The sequence below is a fragment of the Aulonocara stuartgranti genome (genome assembly GCF_965226115.1).
Source record: "Aulonocara stuartgranti genome assembly, chromosome: 19".
Classification (NCBI taxonomy): domain Eukaryota; kingdom Metazoa; phylum Chordata; class Actinopteri; order Cichliformes; family Cichlidae; genus Aulonocara; species Aulonocara stuartgranti.
In genome coordinates, this window is record NC_138955.1 from 28,869,225 (window position 1) to 28,884,449 (window position 15,225).

General features: G+C 47.3%; 1 protein-coding gene across 1 annotated transcript in view; it reads left to right on the forward strand.

The window, feature by feature from the left end:
* The window catches only part of LOC309695570 (uncharacterized protein), a 212,766-nt gene extending 198,237 nt beyond the window's left edge, over positions 1 to 14,529 (forward strand). The window contains exons 7-23 of the mRNA XM_082516307.1: positions 2,344 to 2,461; positions 2,596 to 2,660; positions 3,751 to 3,851; positions 3,934 to 4,019; positions 4,119 to 4,389; positions 4,612 to 4,716; positions 4,958 to 5,105; positions 5,603 to 5,774; positions 5,979 to 6,014; positions 6,090 to 6,145; positions 6,303 to 6,371; positions 11,821 to 11,941; positions 12,166 to 12,285; positions 12,404 to 12,444; positions 12,950 to 13,067; positions 13,340 to 13,447; positions 13,895 to 14,529. Of these exons, the coding sequence (XP_082372433.1) occupies positions 2,344 to 2,461; positions 2,596 to 2,660; positions 3,751 to 3,851; positions 3,934 to 4,019; positions 4,119 to 4,389; positions 4,612 to 4,716; positions 4,958 to 5,105; positions 5,603 to 5,774; positions 5,979 to 6,014; positions 6,090 to 6,145; positions 6,303 to 6,371; positions 11,821 to 11,941; positions 12,166 to 12,285; positions 12,404 to 12,444; positions 12,950 to 13,067; positions 13,340 to 13,447; positions 13,895 to 14,256 (2,097 nt within the window). The 3' untranslated portion in view covers positions 14,257 to 14,529. The remainder of the gene's footprint in view (positions 1 to 2,343; positions 2,462 to 2,595; positions 2,661 to 3,750; positions 3,852 to 3,933; positions 4,020 to 4,118; positions 4,390 to 4,611; positions 4,717 to 4,957; positions 5,106 to 5,602; positions 5,775 to 5,978; positions 6,015 to 6,089; positions 6,146 to 6,302; positions 6,372 to 11,820; positions 11,942 to 12,165; positions 12,286 to 12,403; positions 12,445 to 12,949; positions 13,068 to 13,339; positions 13,448 to 13,894) is intronic.
* The last annotated feature ends 696 nt before the right edge of the window (positions 14,530 to 15,225 follow it).

A 15,225-nucleotide genomic window follows, 5' to 3' on the forward strand; every position in this document is an offset into this window, starting at 1 on the left:
TGAGCTTTTTTTCGATTTCCTCGTCGTAAATGCTGTTTAAATCTTGTTTAATTTTGTTCATCCTCCACTCTGTTCTATCTGAAGCATTCACACAAGGCAAACTGCCAACCTCCTGGTACGACGCTTCCATAACTTTAATTGCAAAAAAGGGGAACGACAACTGAGTGTGCATCATACCGGCCGATTTCACTTCTGAACCTTGACTTTAAGATCCTAGCTAAAGCGCTGGCCCACAGGTTGGAAAGGGTCAATATCAGGGGTAATATTAATAATTGTTAATAACCTGCACACGCCGTCCAAGGACACTCCAGAATGTGTTCTTTCCCTCGATGCAGAAAAAGCATTTGACCGTGTAGAGTAGAACTATTTATTTGCTGTGCTGGAAAGATTTGGGTTCGGTCCCAACTTCATCTCATGGATCAAGTGCCCATACTTGTCCCCTGTTGCGTCTGTTTGCACTAATAGCCAGAAATCAAAACCATTCCCACTCAAACGTGGCACACGTCAGGACCGGCCCCTTAGCCCGTTGTTATTTGATCTAGCTACTGAACCTTTAGCAATGCTTTTTCGAAGCAGTAAACTTGTCCAGGGCATACAAAGAGGTCAAACTGAACAGTCTCTCTCTATGCTGACGATTTATTGCTTTTTATCTCAAATGCACATGCTTCCCTAACGTCTATATTGTCTCTACTCACGCGTTTCAGTCAAGTCTGTGGTTATAAATTAAATCTGTCCAAGAGCGAACTTTGTCTATCAAATGAAGAAGCATTTCCAATAGATTTGTCGGGTTTCCCCTTTAAAGTGGTCAAGGAGCAGTTCACCTACCTGGTATTACAATTACAAGAAAGTATAAACAACTTCTCAAAGCCGACTTTTTTACACTATTGAAGAATGTCAAACAAAGCCTTCAACAGTGGTCACCCCTGAACACAACTGTGGTCGGACGAATTAATTCAATTAAAATGAATATCCTTCCTAAATTCTTACACATCAAATCAAAATGTATTTATATAGCACATATTAAAACAACAGTGTTGACCATAGTGCTTCACAGTCAGTGAAAACACGAGACAATTAAAACAAACAATAAAACAGGACAACAAACAATAGGTAACAACACAATAAGCTAAAACAGCCAACGAGTTAGAATCAAAGGCCAAAGTAAAAAAAATACGTTTTAAGACGTGATTTAAACGACTGGATCGACTCGGCAGTACGAATATGAACAGGGAGGTTATTCCAGAGTCTGGGTGCCACGGTTGCAAAGGCCCGGTCACCTCTCGACTTCATTTGAGTCCTAGGTTGTGCAAGGAGCCTGTGATTGGACGATCTAAGTGCTCTGTTGGGATTGTGTAAGTGGAGGAGTTCAGAGAGATAGCTGGGCGCTAAATTATTCTGAATTTTAAAAGTGAACTAAAGAATTTTAAAATCTATGCGATATTTGACAGGGAGCCAATGTAATTTGGCTAAAATTGGGAGTTATGCGTTCATAGATTCTCGTACCTGTTAAAAGACGCGCAGCTGCATTTTGAATTAACTGAAGCCGGTAAAGAGAAGAGTGTTGGAGGCCCGAGTAGAGGGAGTTACAGTAGTCCAGTCTGGATGTGATAAATGCGTGGATAAGCTTTTCAAGGTCCTTTAAAGGAAGGAACGGCTTTGCTTTGGATATCTGACGCAACTGGCAAAAGCTGTTTTTACCACAGTGGAGACGTGTTTCTGAAGTTTAAAAGAGAGCCATCCAGGAACACTCAGAGGTTTCTTACAGTGAGCGAGAGATGGCTGGCGAGAGGGCCAAGGGCATCAGCTAACCGGTCTAGCAGAGTGTGACTACCAAAGACTATGATTTCGGTCTTATTTTCGCTCAATGTAAGAAAATTATGTGATAACCAGAACATTCAGAGGAGCCACCAGGGTCTTTAGAAACACGCTCTACTTCCTGCTTCACGCCTGAGGCTCTGCAGTGACGACCTCTGTTCTGCAGCTTTTAATGTCTAGTTTCAGCCTGAGTTTGTTCAGAGTCGTAGGACGCCATCAGCAGGAGCTGGAACACGTGAACTCGTCATTGGTGAAGTAAGAAAGGTAAAAATGCAAAGAGCCAAATGATGCCAGAAGAATCCGTGACGTGCAAGTCAGTGGCATCCAATCATAACTGTTGAATTTCACTCATTAAACTGGAGCTCCGCCTTCTTGGATGATCTGTTGGTACGGTAACCTCACAGCAGCCATATTATTGGTCAGGTGAAGCTAGCAGACAGCAAACATGGAAGTTTATGGGACTGACTCACTGCTGCCTCTGCTGGACATCAGAGGAACTGCAGCTGATGTAATGTTTTTGTTGTTCAGCCTCCTGCAGAAGCTCTGCCCCCCTCCAGACTGTCTCTGCCCTACAAAGTGATGAAGTCTTTGGACGGGGACATTTACAGAAACCTAGAGTTCGATGTGTGGCAGGACACCTGCAAAGGTAACGCAGGTTTAACTAATCCAGACCAGCGTCAGGATAAAGTAATGCTGGTGAACTGAAGCTGGACACTGTACAACTGACGGCTGTGTAATCTGATTACTTCCTGTGACGGTCTAATCTGATCACTGTGATAGAGATGCAGAAGACGGACTACATGGTGTTTGCAGGGAGGCGGTACTTCCTGGGAGACAAGTGTCAGGTAAGAAGACTGTATTGGGGCGATCGTGGCTCAAGAGTTGGGAGTTCGCCTTGTAATCGGAAGGTTGCTGGTTCGAGCCCTGGCTTGGACAGTCTCGGTCGTTGTGTCCTTGGGCGAGACACTTCACCCGTTGCCTACTGGTGATGGTCAGAGGGCCCGGTGGCGCCAGTGTCCGGCAGCCTCGCCTCTGTCAGTGCGCCCCAGGGTGGCTGTGGCTACATGTAGCTTGCCATCACCAGTGTGTGAATGTATGCGTGAATGGGTGGATGACTGGATATGTAAAGCGCTTTGGGGTCCTTAGGGACTAGGCCATTTACCATTTATTACTGAAAACTTTATAATGCGGATGTGAACAAGGTTCAGACACAGAGGTCAGAGTTCATTCACACCAAACCGCCTCAGGCTCTGACCTCACAGCCGGCAGGTTATCTAGATGCTACAGGATACAAAGGGAGAGTGCCCAGTGATGCTTAATAAGGCTGGCGCTGTTTATGACATGGTGAATTATTTTTTTTATTCTGATTTATGTTGATGTGCAGAGACGGACGTCCTCGTCAAAGCTCTGTCAACATTTTACATGACGAGAAAAAAAGGAACCGCTCTCTGACCTTTGACCTCACCTGCAATAAAATAATCCACCAGTGCATCTAGGCTCACTCTCCTTTACAAACTCTTGACACTTCCTGTATTCCTTTCAAATTAAAAGCTCTCAGCATTTCACTACACTGAACTTCACTTCTTAAAGAGGCTTTTATGCTGAAACATTTGGAGGAAGTAGTTTTGGAGAATGTAATTATCAAGCACGTAAACATCAAGGGGACTCTGGGTAGCGTGACCTCTGAGGCGTCTCGGTATGCGTGTTGTGAGTTTTTGGTGAGGTCACTACAGCGAGGGGTCAGAGGTCAAACTTTAATCAGCTGTTCAGACACTGAAAGCACTGAAAAACAGTTACTGTCTGTGGTTACTGTCTGTAACTCTTATGAATGAAGCTCCAAAAACATTTGTGGTACTATAAGATAGGTGGCATTTTGTTTTTGGCTCCACCCCCTAGCCACCATGTTTGTGACATCAGGAATGAAACTTGTTTCAGGTGCGTCTGGAGCCGAAGGGCAAGTACTACAACGCCTTCATCCAGGAAGTGGGAACGCACTCATCCGCCATCACGGTGTTCATCGAGAAACTGGGCAAGAAGTAACACACACACACGCACACACACGGCAGGATCACGTCCATCAGTGCCGCTGTGACATCACTCATGTGTCTTTCCTCACAGACACCTGGTCCCTCTGACGGACCTCAAACCCGTGAATCCGGTTCCCGTCTGGAATGTGGCTGCCCCCTCCAGGAAAGGAGACCTCGGTGCTTTTTTTTTTTCCCATCCACTCCCTGTTTTGTATTATCCTTTTCCTGTGTTACTCACCTGACTTCCTGTACGGTCTCTTCCTGTCTCTCCCTCAGACCCGGACTCTCGTGGTCAGCGGCGTCAGCGGCATCACCGCCATCGCTACTTCAGGAAATCTCGTGGGATGAAGGGAACAGAGCTGCTAATCCCACCTCCTCCTTCCTATGGAGGCCCCGCCCCCTCGAGTCTGCCACCTCGCTTCCAACCGGCGGGCCACCCCCGCCCACCCCCTCCTCCATCACCTGGAGCTATGACCTATAACCCCTATGCCCCCCCTCGCCATCACCATCCCCCCCCAGCCCGAACACCACGCTACGGAGCCTTAAGGTGAGACTTTACCTGAGATGCACCTGTGCAGTTTGACTCCATCACAGACACAAATGTTTTAAATGCACTTTTCTGAAGGTGGGACCCGCCCCCTTAGTTACCTGATCGATGTCAGTGGCTCTGACCATCAGTGAAAAATATCATGTTAATGAGGAGTGTGTGTGTGTGTGTATGTGTGTGTGTGTGTGTGTGTGCACGCGCGCAAATGTTTCTGGTCAGAAGCTCCACCCATTTCCTGAACCGTCACCTGATTGGTACTCAGCTGACCTATTACCATCCTGGTCGCAGGTATTATCAGGACTACGAGAGCTTCACCTTCAGGTCCCGGTAAACGCACGACACGCCAACACGCATGACACGGCAACACGCACGACACGCCAACATGCACGACACTGATGTAACCACCAGGAATGACCGGTCAGCTGATCTCTGAAGCAGCTCCTGTTTTTAAAATGAATCGAGTCATGTGACATGAGGTGCCGTAATCGCAGACAAAGTCACTCTGGCCTGAAAGAGGATGTGATGTCAGTCGGTGGGTTTTTATTTTCTCCTCCGTGGTTTTTTTCAGGCACAGTCGGCGTCAGCTGGCGGCGGCTCTGAACAAAGAGTGTCAGTTTGGTTTTCCCGAGGCGGTGGAGGAGCCGGCCGATCTGGACGCAGCCATCTCGTACTACCAGCTCGATGGCGCCAGCGACGGTGTCTTCCCTCCGCTGCCAGTGAGTATGTACTTGGAAAAATCCTCCGATGATGCGGCGCGTGTGTGCACGGAGCGCTGAGGCAGGTGGGAGGGGCCGTGTGCTTCACGTGGTTTATGGTAAACACGTTTAAATGATGGTTACTCAAAAACCAGATTCTACATTACTGAGGACAGGTGAGGTAAGCAGCGACATCACATCTTTAAGAGTGTCCCAGATATTTGTCCTCTGAGACGTCAGACTCCATTTTATTGTGTGTGAGCTGAGATGAGTAACTGAGGTTTTTTCCACTTCCACGTGACCATAGCTATCGCCCCCTCTAGGCCATTAACAAGAATGCAGTTTTAAACTCCTACAAACATGTCTATCTTTTATATACAGTCTTTTCTTGGTTGTTGCTGGCAGCCAATAGAAAGGGCCCTTGAGTGAGGCGGCTGATGATTGGTCACAGACTTGTTGTCGAAGAAGAAGAGTCAGGTGTAACATTTTCAGGTCACATTTTACCGTTTCCTATGCAGGGCCCCACTGTGGCTCCTCCCCCCTCCATTGGTGCCCCAGCCCCTCCCTCTGGCTCCTCCTATAGAGTTCAGAGAGGCTCTGGGCCCCTCTCCCCTCCCCCCCCACCCAGAAACACTCCCGTGTGCTCGTCAGAGGAGGAGCAGGAGGACATAAGCACAGTGGAGGACCAGGGTGAGGACGCCACTGCTCACTTCAGATTTTCACTTCCTTCCCCTTAGTAACCTTTCACAGTAAAGGTCTGAGAGGTTTTTACTGTGAAAACTCATCAGAAACTGACTTTAATTGTGTGTGTGTGTGTGTGTGTGTGTGTGTGTGTGTGTGCGTGCGTGCGTGCGTGCGTGTGTGTGTGTGCGCGCGCGTGGCTCCCGCATGCAGCCGAGTACACGGAGGACTTCATCTACAGTTCACAGGGTGAGTAACGTGATCCCGCTGTGACACGCCTCCCTGCAGCAGCCGTATTGGTGACTCTGTCTCACATTATTTCAGATCAGAGTTTCCAGACCTCCGGAGTTTACAGCGCCACTGAGACCTCCACCAATCAGGTAAGAGCTGACCTCTGCCTCTGTCTCCTGTTAGTGTGATGCAGGTCAGCATAATGTTGCACATGAAAACTGGTTTGAAATTCGCACGTGTGAAGAGGTCATGTGATCAGTGACCCCATGAAGCTGTAATCAGTCTGTTTTTATTTTATTTTGAAAGGATGAGCAGGAAGGAGGCGTGGCTGACTCTCCCACGAGATCAGACGTGAACTTCAGCTACAGCCAGCAGGTACGTCCCGCAGCGTAGCTTGAAGGTGACATCATCGCGTGTGTGACAGCGGTGCCAGGGTAGCTCAGTGGTTGGCGCTGCTTCCTCGCAGTCTGAGCGTCTTGTTTCAGACCCGGGGAAGTTCAACTTCCTGCTTCAGACTTCAGGAGAATATTATTGCGACCGCGCCACAGACTGCAGCTGCCATCTCTGCTCCGCCTCGTCTCAGTGAGCGGCGACAAGCTGGACAGAGAACAGCTCTAAACATTGTTCGTCCAATCAAAAACCTGTACAGCAGGCCTAAAGCGCCTGTCCAACGTCATCCTCCAGAGGTCGCAACCTCTGAAGGTAATGGTGCTTGGACTTTGAGCACTTCCTGTTCCTGTGACGCGCCGAGCTCTCTTCTTCTCTTGGTTTTGGTCTAACGGCAGTCGGGACAAAGTCTGAGTGTGTATTTCCTGTTTCTGTTCAAAAACATAAACGCATTCATTCCTTTCTTCATACGGGAACAGGGATATCTGCATCTGACTGAAAGGAGTATTCCTTTTTCTCTTATGTCCATCACACTTTTTCTAGGATAGACTACTTGACTAGTAAATGGTAAATGGCCTGCATTTGTATTGTCTAGTCCATAGGACCCCAAAGCGCTTTACACTACATTCAGTCATTCACCCATTCACACACTGGCAATGGCAAGCTACATTGTAGCCACAGCTGCCCTGGGGTGCACTGACAGAGGCGAGGCTGCCGGACACAGGCGCCACCGGGCCCTCTGACCACCACCAGTAGACAAACATGGGGTTAGTATCTTGCCCAAGGATATTTGGCATGCAGCCAGGAGGCAGCCTGGGATCGAACCACCGACCTTCTGATTAGTGGCTGACCTGCTCTGCCACCTGAGCTACAGCCACCCCACATTGCATGTGCCTGTGAATACCGTGCCATAGTTATATCAGACCACGCCCCTTTAATTCTGACTGGCTATGCCTGACTTACCTAGAACAGACAGGAGTTGGCATTTTAACCCCACACTACTATCTGATAATACCTTTCTGGAATTTATAAATAACCAAATTAAGCTCTTTTTAGACTCCAATCTTTCCCCAAATATTTCTAGCCTTTTAGTTTGGGACTCAATGAAGGTCCTATCCCGAGGGCAGATCATTTCATATACAGCTAATATAAAGAGGGTAAACTTCAAAGAAAGGCAAGAATTAGCCGATAAAATAAAACACTTGGACCATCACTATGCATACAATAAGGACTCTGAGGTTTACAAGAAACATATTGAACTCCAAACCAAATTTGAACTTCTTTCAACTCATGCCGTGGAGAGGCAACTCTTAAAGAGGAGTACACTCTTTGTGCATGGAGAGAAATCGGGCAAACTCCTAGCTGACTAAATAAGGAGTGTAAAGCCACGTCAGTGTATAAACACCATTAAGTCAGATGGTGGGCTTGTTATTGATCATGCCAAAATCAATGACGCATTCAGGGAATATTATCTGAAGCTTTACTCCTCTGAATCTCCCACCGACCGCTCACTGATCACAAATTTTCTTAAAAGCTTGGACTTTCCTGAGCTGGAAGACACCCACAGAGAGATCTTGGATGCGCCATTTTCCAAAGAAGACATTGGCGCTGCAATTTTCTCTCTACAGTCAGGGAAGTCCCCTGGCCCGCACGGCTTTTCGGTAGAATTTTTCAAATCATTTGCCCCCAGCTCGTACCTCTACTCCACTCTGTTCTATCTGAAGCATCCACACAAGGCAAACTGCCAACCTCCTGGTACGACGCTTCCATAACTTTAATTGCAAAAAAGGGGAACGACAACTGAGTGTGCATCATACCGGCCGATTTCACTTCTGAACCTTGACTTTAAGATCCTAGCTAAAGCGCTGGCCCACAGGTTGGAAAGGGTCAATATCAACACAACAACACAATAAGCTAAAACAGCCAACGAGTTAGAATCAAAGGCCAAAGTAAAAAAATACGTTTTAAGACGTGATTTAAATGACTGGATCGACTCGGCAGTACGAATATGAACAGGGAGGTTATTCCAGAGTCTGGGTGCCACGGTTGCAAAGGCCCGGTCACCTCTCGACTTCATTTGAGTCCTAGGTTGTGCAAGGAGCCTGTGATTGGACGATCTAAGTGCTCTGTTGGGATTGTGTAAGTGGAGGAGTTCAGAGAGATAGCTGGGCGCTAAATTATTCTGAATTTTAAAAGTGAACTAAAGAATTTTAAAATCTATGTGATATTTGACAGGGAGCCAATGTAATTTGGCTAAAATTGGGAGTTATGCGTTCATAGATTCTCGTACCTGTTAAAAGACGCGCAGCTGCATTTTGAATTAACTGAAGCCGGTAAAGAGAAGAGTGTTGGAGGCCCGAGTAGAGGGAGTTACAGTAGTCCAGTCTGGATGTGATAAATGCGTGGATAAGCTTTTCAAGGTCCTTTAAAGGAAGGAACGGCTTTGCTTTGGATATCTGACGCAACTGGCAAAAGCTGTTTTTACCACAGTGGAGACGTGTTTCTGAAGTTTAAAAGAGAGCCATCCAGGAACACTCAGAGGTTTCTTACAGTGAGCGAGAGATGGCTGGCGAGAGGGCCAAGGGCATCAGCTAACCGGTCTAGCAGAGTGTGACTACCAAAGACTATGATTTCGGTCTTATTTTCGCTCAATGTAAGAAAATTATGTGATAACCAGAACATTCAGAGGAGCCACCAGGGTCTTTAGAAACACGCTCTACTTCCTGCTTCACGCCTGAGGCTCTGCAGTGACGACCTCTGTTCTGCAGCTTTTAATGTCTAGTTTCAGCCTGAGTTTGTTCAGAGTCGTAGGACGCCATCAGCAGGAGCTGGAACACGTGAACTCGTCATTGGTGAAGTAAGAAAGGTAAAAATGCAAAGAGCCAAATGATGCCAGAAGAATCCGTGACGTGCAAGTCAGTGGCATCCAATCATAACTGTTGAATTTCACTCATTAAACTGGAGCTCCGCCTTCTTGGATGATCTGTTGGTACGGTAACCTCACAGCAGCCATATTATTGGTCAGGTGAAGCTAGCAGACAGCAAACATGGAAGTTTATGGGACTGACTCACTGCTGCCTCTGCTGGACATCAGAGGAACTGCAGCTGATGTAATGTTTTTGTTGTTCAGCCTCCTGCAGAAGCTCTGCCCCCCTCCAGACTGTCTCTGCCCTACAAAGTGATGAAGTCTCTGGACGGGGACGTTTACAGAAACCTGGAGTTCGATGTGTGGCAGAGTGTGACTACCAAAGACTATGATTTCGGTCTTATTTTCGCTCAATGTAAGAAAATTATGTGATAACCAAATTTTAACTTCATGCAAACAGTTGAACAGAGGTTGCAAAGAAGCAGACACATCGGATTTCAGAGGTGAATAAATCTGGATATCATTGGCATAACGGTGAAAGGAGATGTTGTATTTTCTAAAAATTAATCCCAACATGTACAAAGAGAAAAGAGCAGGACCGAGCACGGACCCTCGAGGCACACCACAGTAAATAGGAGCAGAAGCCAAGGAGTGTTGCCCCATAGCAACAGAGAACGGCCTCTCTGAGAGGTAGGATTTAAACCAAGTTAAACCGTACCTTTGAGACCTACTTATTTCAATCTTTACCAGTCTTCATCCCCAAGTCTTTCTTTACAACTCTAGACTCTCCTGGAATCTCCTCTTATATTTGGAAGGGTAAACGACCTGGAGTAGTTAAGGTGCATTTACAGAAACCTAAGATTGAAGGGGGTCTGGCACTCCCCAACTTCCGTTTTTACTATTGGGCTGCCAACATTCGGTCCCTGACCTACTGGTTCCAGTCTGGGGAGGGTGTGGGCCCCACCAGCTGGCTGGCAATGGAATCAGGCTCAACTCAGGGAATTTCTCTTGCCTCCTTTCTGGGTTCTTCTCTTCCTTCATTCATTGACAACTTTACATCTAATCCAATAATTCGGCACTCCCTCAGGGTTTGGGCGCAGTTAAGGAGACATTTCAATCTTAATTATTTTTCACTTCAAAGCCCCATCCTTTCAAACCACCTATTCCTCCCCCAGCTTTGGACAACTTGTTCCAGGTCTGGTTTAGAGCAGGTATTATTTACTTTAAAGGTCTCTTTATATACAATAAACTATCATCATTCGATCAGCTGGCAGGAAAATACATCTTCCCAAAACTCACTTTTTTAGATATTTACAAAGCAGACATTTTTTGCAATCCCACCTCTCAAATTTTCCAGAAGCTCCAGCTGCCAACTTACTGGTCGAGCTCCTTAATTTGCAACTATCACGCAAAGCTGTAATGTCTCGCATCTATAATAAACTGTGCAGTGTAACCCCAGCTCCCATTCTCAAGTCCACATGGGAGAAGGAGTTGGGTGTATCTATGTCAGATGCCGTCTGGGACTCACTCCGTCTGGGACTCACTCCGTCTGGGACTCACTCCGTCTGGGACTCACTCTGCGCCCATCATTCCCTGTTACAATTCAAAGTAGTCCACAGAGCCCACTTATCTAAATCCAAACTAGCTAAGCTTTATCCCAGTTTAGACCCTCACTGTAACAGGTGCGGGTCTGATGATGCCAATCTAACCCACATGTTTTGGACCTGCCCTGGCAAATTTTTGGGAGGAGGTTTTCTGCACTTCGAACAAGGCTACCGGCCTGAAACTAGCTCTCAACCCCCTACATGCTCTCTGTGGTACAGCGGGAGAGGATGATTAGTATATTCCCAGAGCAAAGCGCAGGCTGCTGTCCTTTGGCTCCCTCTTGGCTAGGCGTGCCATTTTGATGAGGTGGAAGGCCGCTGCCCCGCCCTCCCATGTTCGGTGGCTTGCTGATCTCATGTCATGTCTCAGTCTGGAAAAGATCCACTGCTCCATCCAGAACCAAAAGGGCACATTCGATAAAATTTGGGGTCTCTTTCTGGAAAACGTCTCTAAACTTCAACTTACGGATGTTCCAGCTGACTAACGGATTTGCTTCTCCATAGTGGTCTGATGTCTGTCTGTGTTAACGGGAATGTGAAGCTCAGTGATGTTGCAGCTAACTTCTGTGTGGTTCTTGTGGACAGGGTTAGTTAATATCATAATCCCTCTGGCTTTGGTTATCTTGTTGTTTTTTTCTTTTCGTTGCTTGTTTGGTAAATAATAAGAGGAAAACAATGTTCTAACATGAGAAGTTCTGTTTTGTATTCATTATAAACAGTTTGTTGTCCGTCTTTTCTTTCTTTGTAAACTTTATCCATAAATACTCTATAAAAATATTTTGTATTAAAAAAGGGGGGAAAAAGAAAACGCTTGGCGGGTTCTGTCTGTACGAGCAGAATCGCTGTGACTGAAAACAAATTGAGATCTTTTGATCACAGAATCCTGATGTGCTGCCCCCTGTGGCTGCCTGCAGAGCTGCAGGTGTTCGCTCACTGCTGTGTGTGTGTGTGTGTGTGTGTGTGTCAGGTAGTGAAGCCGCTGTCAGTCATCTGCTCGTCTCCATCTTCCTCCTCACCCTCCTCTTCCTCATCACGGCTACCAGCAGCTGCTCACCTGCTGTCAGCCACACACGCGCAGACACGCTCAGGTAAGCAAACACTGCCCACCTCAGTTACTTCTCTCAGAGCTCTGCCCTGTTTAAGGCCTGAACCCGCTTTAATTGGCTCTGATTGGCTGCACCTCTAAAACAGGAAGTCTGAATATCAGGGGGAGGGACTTCTGTCACCTCTGAGAGCTTTAGCTGACACGAAGTCTGACAGTCTCATTGGTTCTCAGTAGGTTGCCATACACTAACACGTTTTCTGGTTCCAGTTGCCATGGCGATGCCAGCTGCTTCTTCCTGGTCGGTTAATGAGTTGGGTGAGCCGCTCTGCACTGTGGTAGCCCCGCCCCCTTATTCATATGACCCTAATGGAAGGGATTTACCAAGAGGTCAGAGGTCAAAAGCTTGTGTCTACAGTTTGTATCCATATGGATCAGTTTGATTTATGTGTGTGTGTGTGTGTGTGTGTGTGTGTGTGTGTGTGTGTGTGTGTGTGTGTGTGTGTAGACTGCAGAGTCCTCCAGTATTACTTCAATTTGGGCATCCAGGTAAGAGACACCTGAACAATAAACAGCAGTATTTGAAGCGGCGCTGACAGGTGAAGGTGAGACGCCTGAATGAACTCACGGAGCATCACAGAATGTTGATTCTGTTCTGGACGTTTTCAGTGGGAGAAACCTTTCGTTATCATCCAGGTGATCCTTCAGTCTCAGCTGACTGCAGGTTTCCGACCTATAAACAGGACATAATGACTGAAACTAGCTCAGCTCCTCCACTGGCAGATCTGTTTTAGCAGCAGAAGTCTGAGTGCACCTGAGTCACTTGCAGGTGTGGTAAACATCTTCCAAGGGCACTCTGATCACCTGGGTCCTGTGGAGGTCATGTGACTGGTGTTCCTCTCCTTTAACCTGTGGCTGCCGTTTCAAAGAGACACACGTTTCCTTCAGGTTCTTTGAATGTTTATAGATGATTCTGCAGGTGTTTCAGGTTCAGGTGATGACATGATGCTGTGAATTTGTCATGTGACCGTCATGTGACCATCTGTCTCCTCAGTGGTACCATCAGAGCTGCTGGCAGCAACAGCAGCAGGTGTATCCCGCCTCCTCACCTGAGACTGCCTACCCCTACCAGCCCTACACGCCCTACCTGGGCCAGGAGCCCCCTCTGCACGGTAAGAGTGATCGGTTCCAGCAGGTGGTGCTGCACTTCCTCCACCTGTATACAAAAGATGCAAGTTTCATCTTTTAGCTGAGCCTTCACTTCCGTAGCGAAGCCTTTCACAATAAAACAGTGCGATCAGGTAGGAGGCAACTGTGGGGAACACATGACTAACAGGAAGATGTGTGCAGTGATGTCATTACAGCATGGATGGTCCCTCAGGTGTTTTAATTTAAGCTCCACCCCCTTTACTGTGACTTGATCTGTCCCATCTTCCGTCCCCAGCTGCCTCCCAGCCATTCTCTGAGACTGGGCGGATCTCCCATCAGCCCGCCATCTCCTACCCAGAATCCTCCAGGTCTGCAGATGGACAGACAGAGGGACGCAACGGCGGTCAGTACTTTACCTTTACCTTTGGAGTGCACACGCTGCCAAAACAGGAAGTGTTTGTCAATAAGACAGTGTAGAAGTGCCGGAGGTCAGCAGGTCTGTTGGTGAAGCTTTACAGCTGCATAATGGTGAGAGTGGCGCAATGAGGAGGGAAGGGTGGGGTAAACCCTACACCATCCAGCTGTCACATTCCTGTACCCAATGACTACTGTATTGTTATTAAGGTGAAATTTGACCAGATGAACATAGCAAACAGGCGTGGCAACAGACAGGAAGTGCGGTGCAGTAATTCTGGAGTCAGATGAAGGCGGAAGCACAATGGGCCAATTGCAGGCGCTGTTAGTCATTGGTCAGGTCACATGATTAGTGTGCCTCCACATTAAAACCCAAATTTTCTGCATTATAAACGAATTTACTTTGAAAATAAAGGCATGTGGTTTGTCTCCTCAGGTGTCTCCATGGAAAGCTCCTCCTCCATCAGTCCTACTCCTCCAGGCTCCGCCCCCTCCTCTGCTCTCCTCTACCCAGATCAGTCGCCCCTCCCTCCTCTCCCACTGCTCCACCTGCCATATGAAGCTCCATCCCCAAGCACCTACCTGACTACAGCCCCTGCACCTCCTCTTCCACATCCCGCCCACCACCCTCACCACTCTTCCTACCACCCGTCCTCTGTCTACTGGGGGCCAATATCGACTGGAGGCCACGCCCCACGACTCTACTGCCTTGCCCCCAACCCTTCTCATGTTGTTGGATACATTGCTGCCCCGCCCCCTCACCACACAGACACACTCTACATCCCACCCACTATGTAACGTGCATATTAGCTCAAGGCTAAAACCCCTTTTGTTTTGAATTAGTGGTAACATTATTATGAACACTTTTCCTGCAGCAAGACTTTCAAAATTAAAGTTAGGATTTAAAGGTAAATATTGGCTGGATGTTAATGGATGTTGCTGTTGGTTAAAATTCATGTTGTGACAGCCAATATGAGGTGGTGGGTGTGACCAGTCCCTATTTGTGGAGGGATCTTTGTGTTGATGTTTTGTTTTTTGGGTTTTGGGTGAATAAAGTTTGTTTCACCAGCAGATGGCGTTTTTGCGTCATCACATGACTATTGTCCAGCTAACAGTCCCAAACATTAACTTCCTGTTTTTTATGCTTTGAGCAAACAGGAAGTAAAATAATAAAGCCAGAAAGGTGCGATTCTCCACAGGGCGTGAGAGACGGGGATCAGAGGGGAGTTACAGGTGATAGGTCGTCATCTCTGGCGAGGGGGCAGCGCCTCAGTGTGTCAGTTTGAGCTCTCAGGTAGAAAACTCTCACCTGTGCAGGTTAGGGGTGAGTGTGATTCATAGCAGCAGAAAATTTGAGAGCTTTGGAGGCTGACTCTGATTTTCTTAGTTTCCATGGAAACTAAAATCAATAAAGGCATTTTTTTCCATTACAGCTGCTGTGACACTGAAGTTCAGTAAGTAATCTGATTACACTGAGACAAAGGTTGATGGATGTTTGAACGACTACTTTGTCCAGACCTGTGATGAGCAGCGAAGCCTGAGACGACTCCCCCCACCCCCCCCACTGAGTCGCCTGTCGTCATTTTTAAACCTTTATTGACACAGGAAGTGGCGTCACAGCCAAGAATAGAAACGCGGTGATGGAGGGACGTCCCTCAGCCCAGGAACTCTTTATCTGGATTTGCTTATGGTGACATCATCATTCGGGATGAGCTCACGTGGATGTAGCTGCTCCATCCACCGCCGCTTGTTTCATAGAGAAAAGCG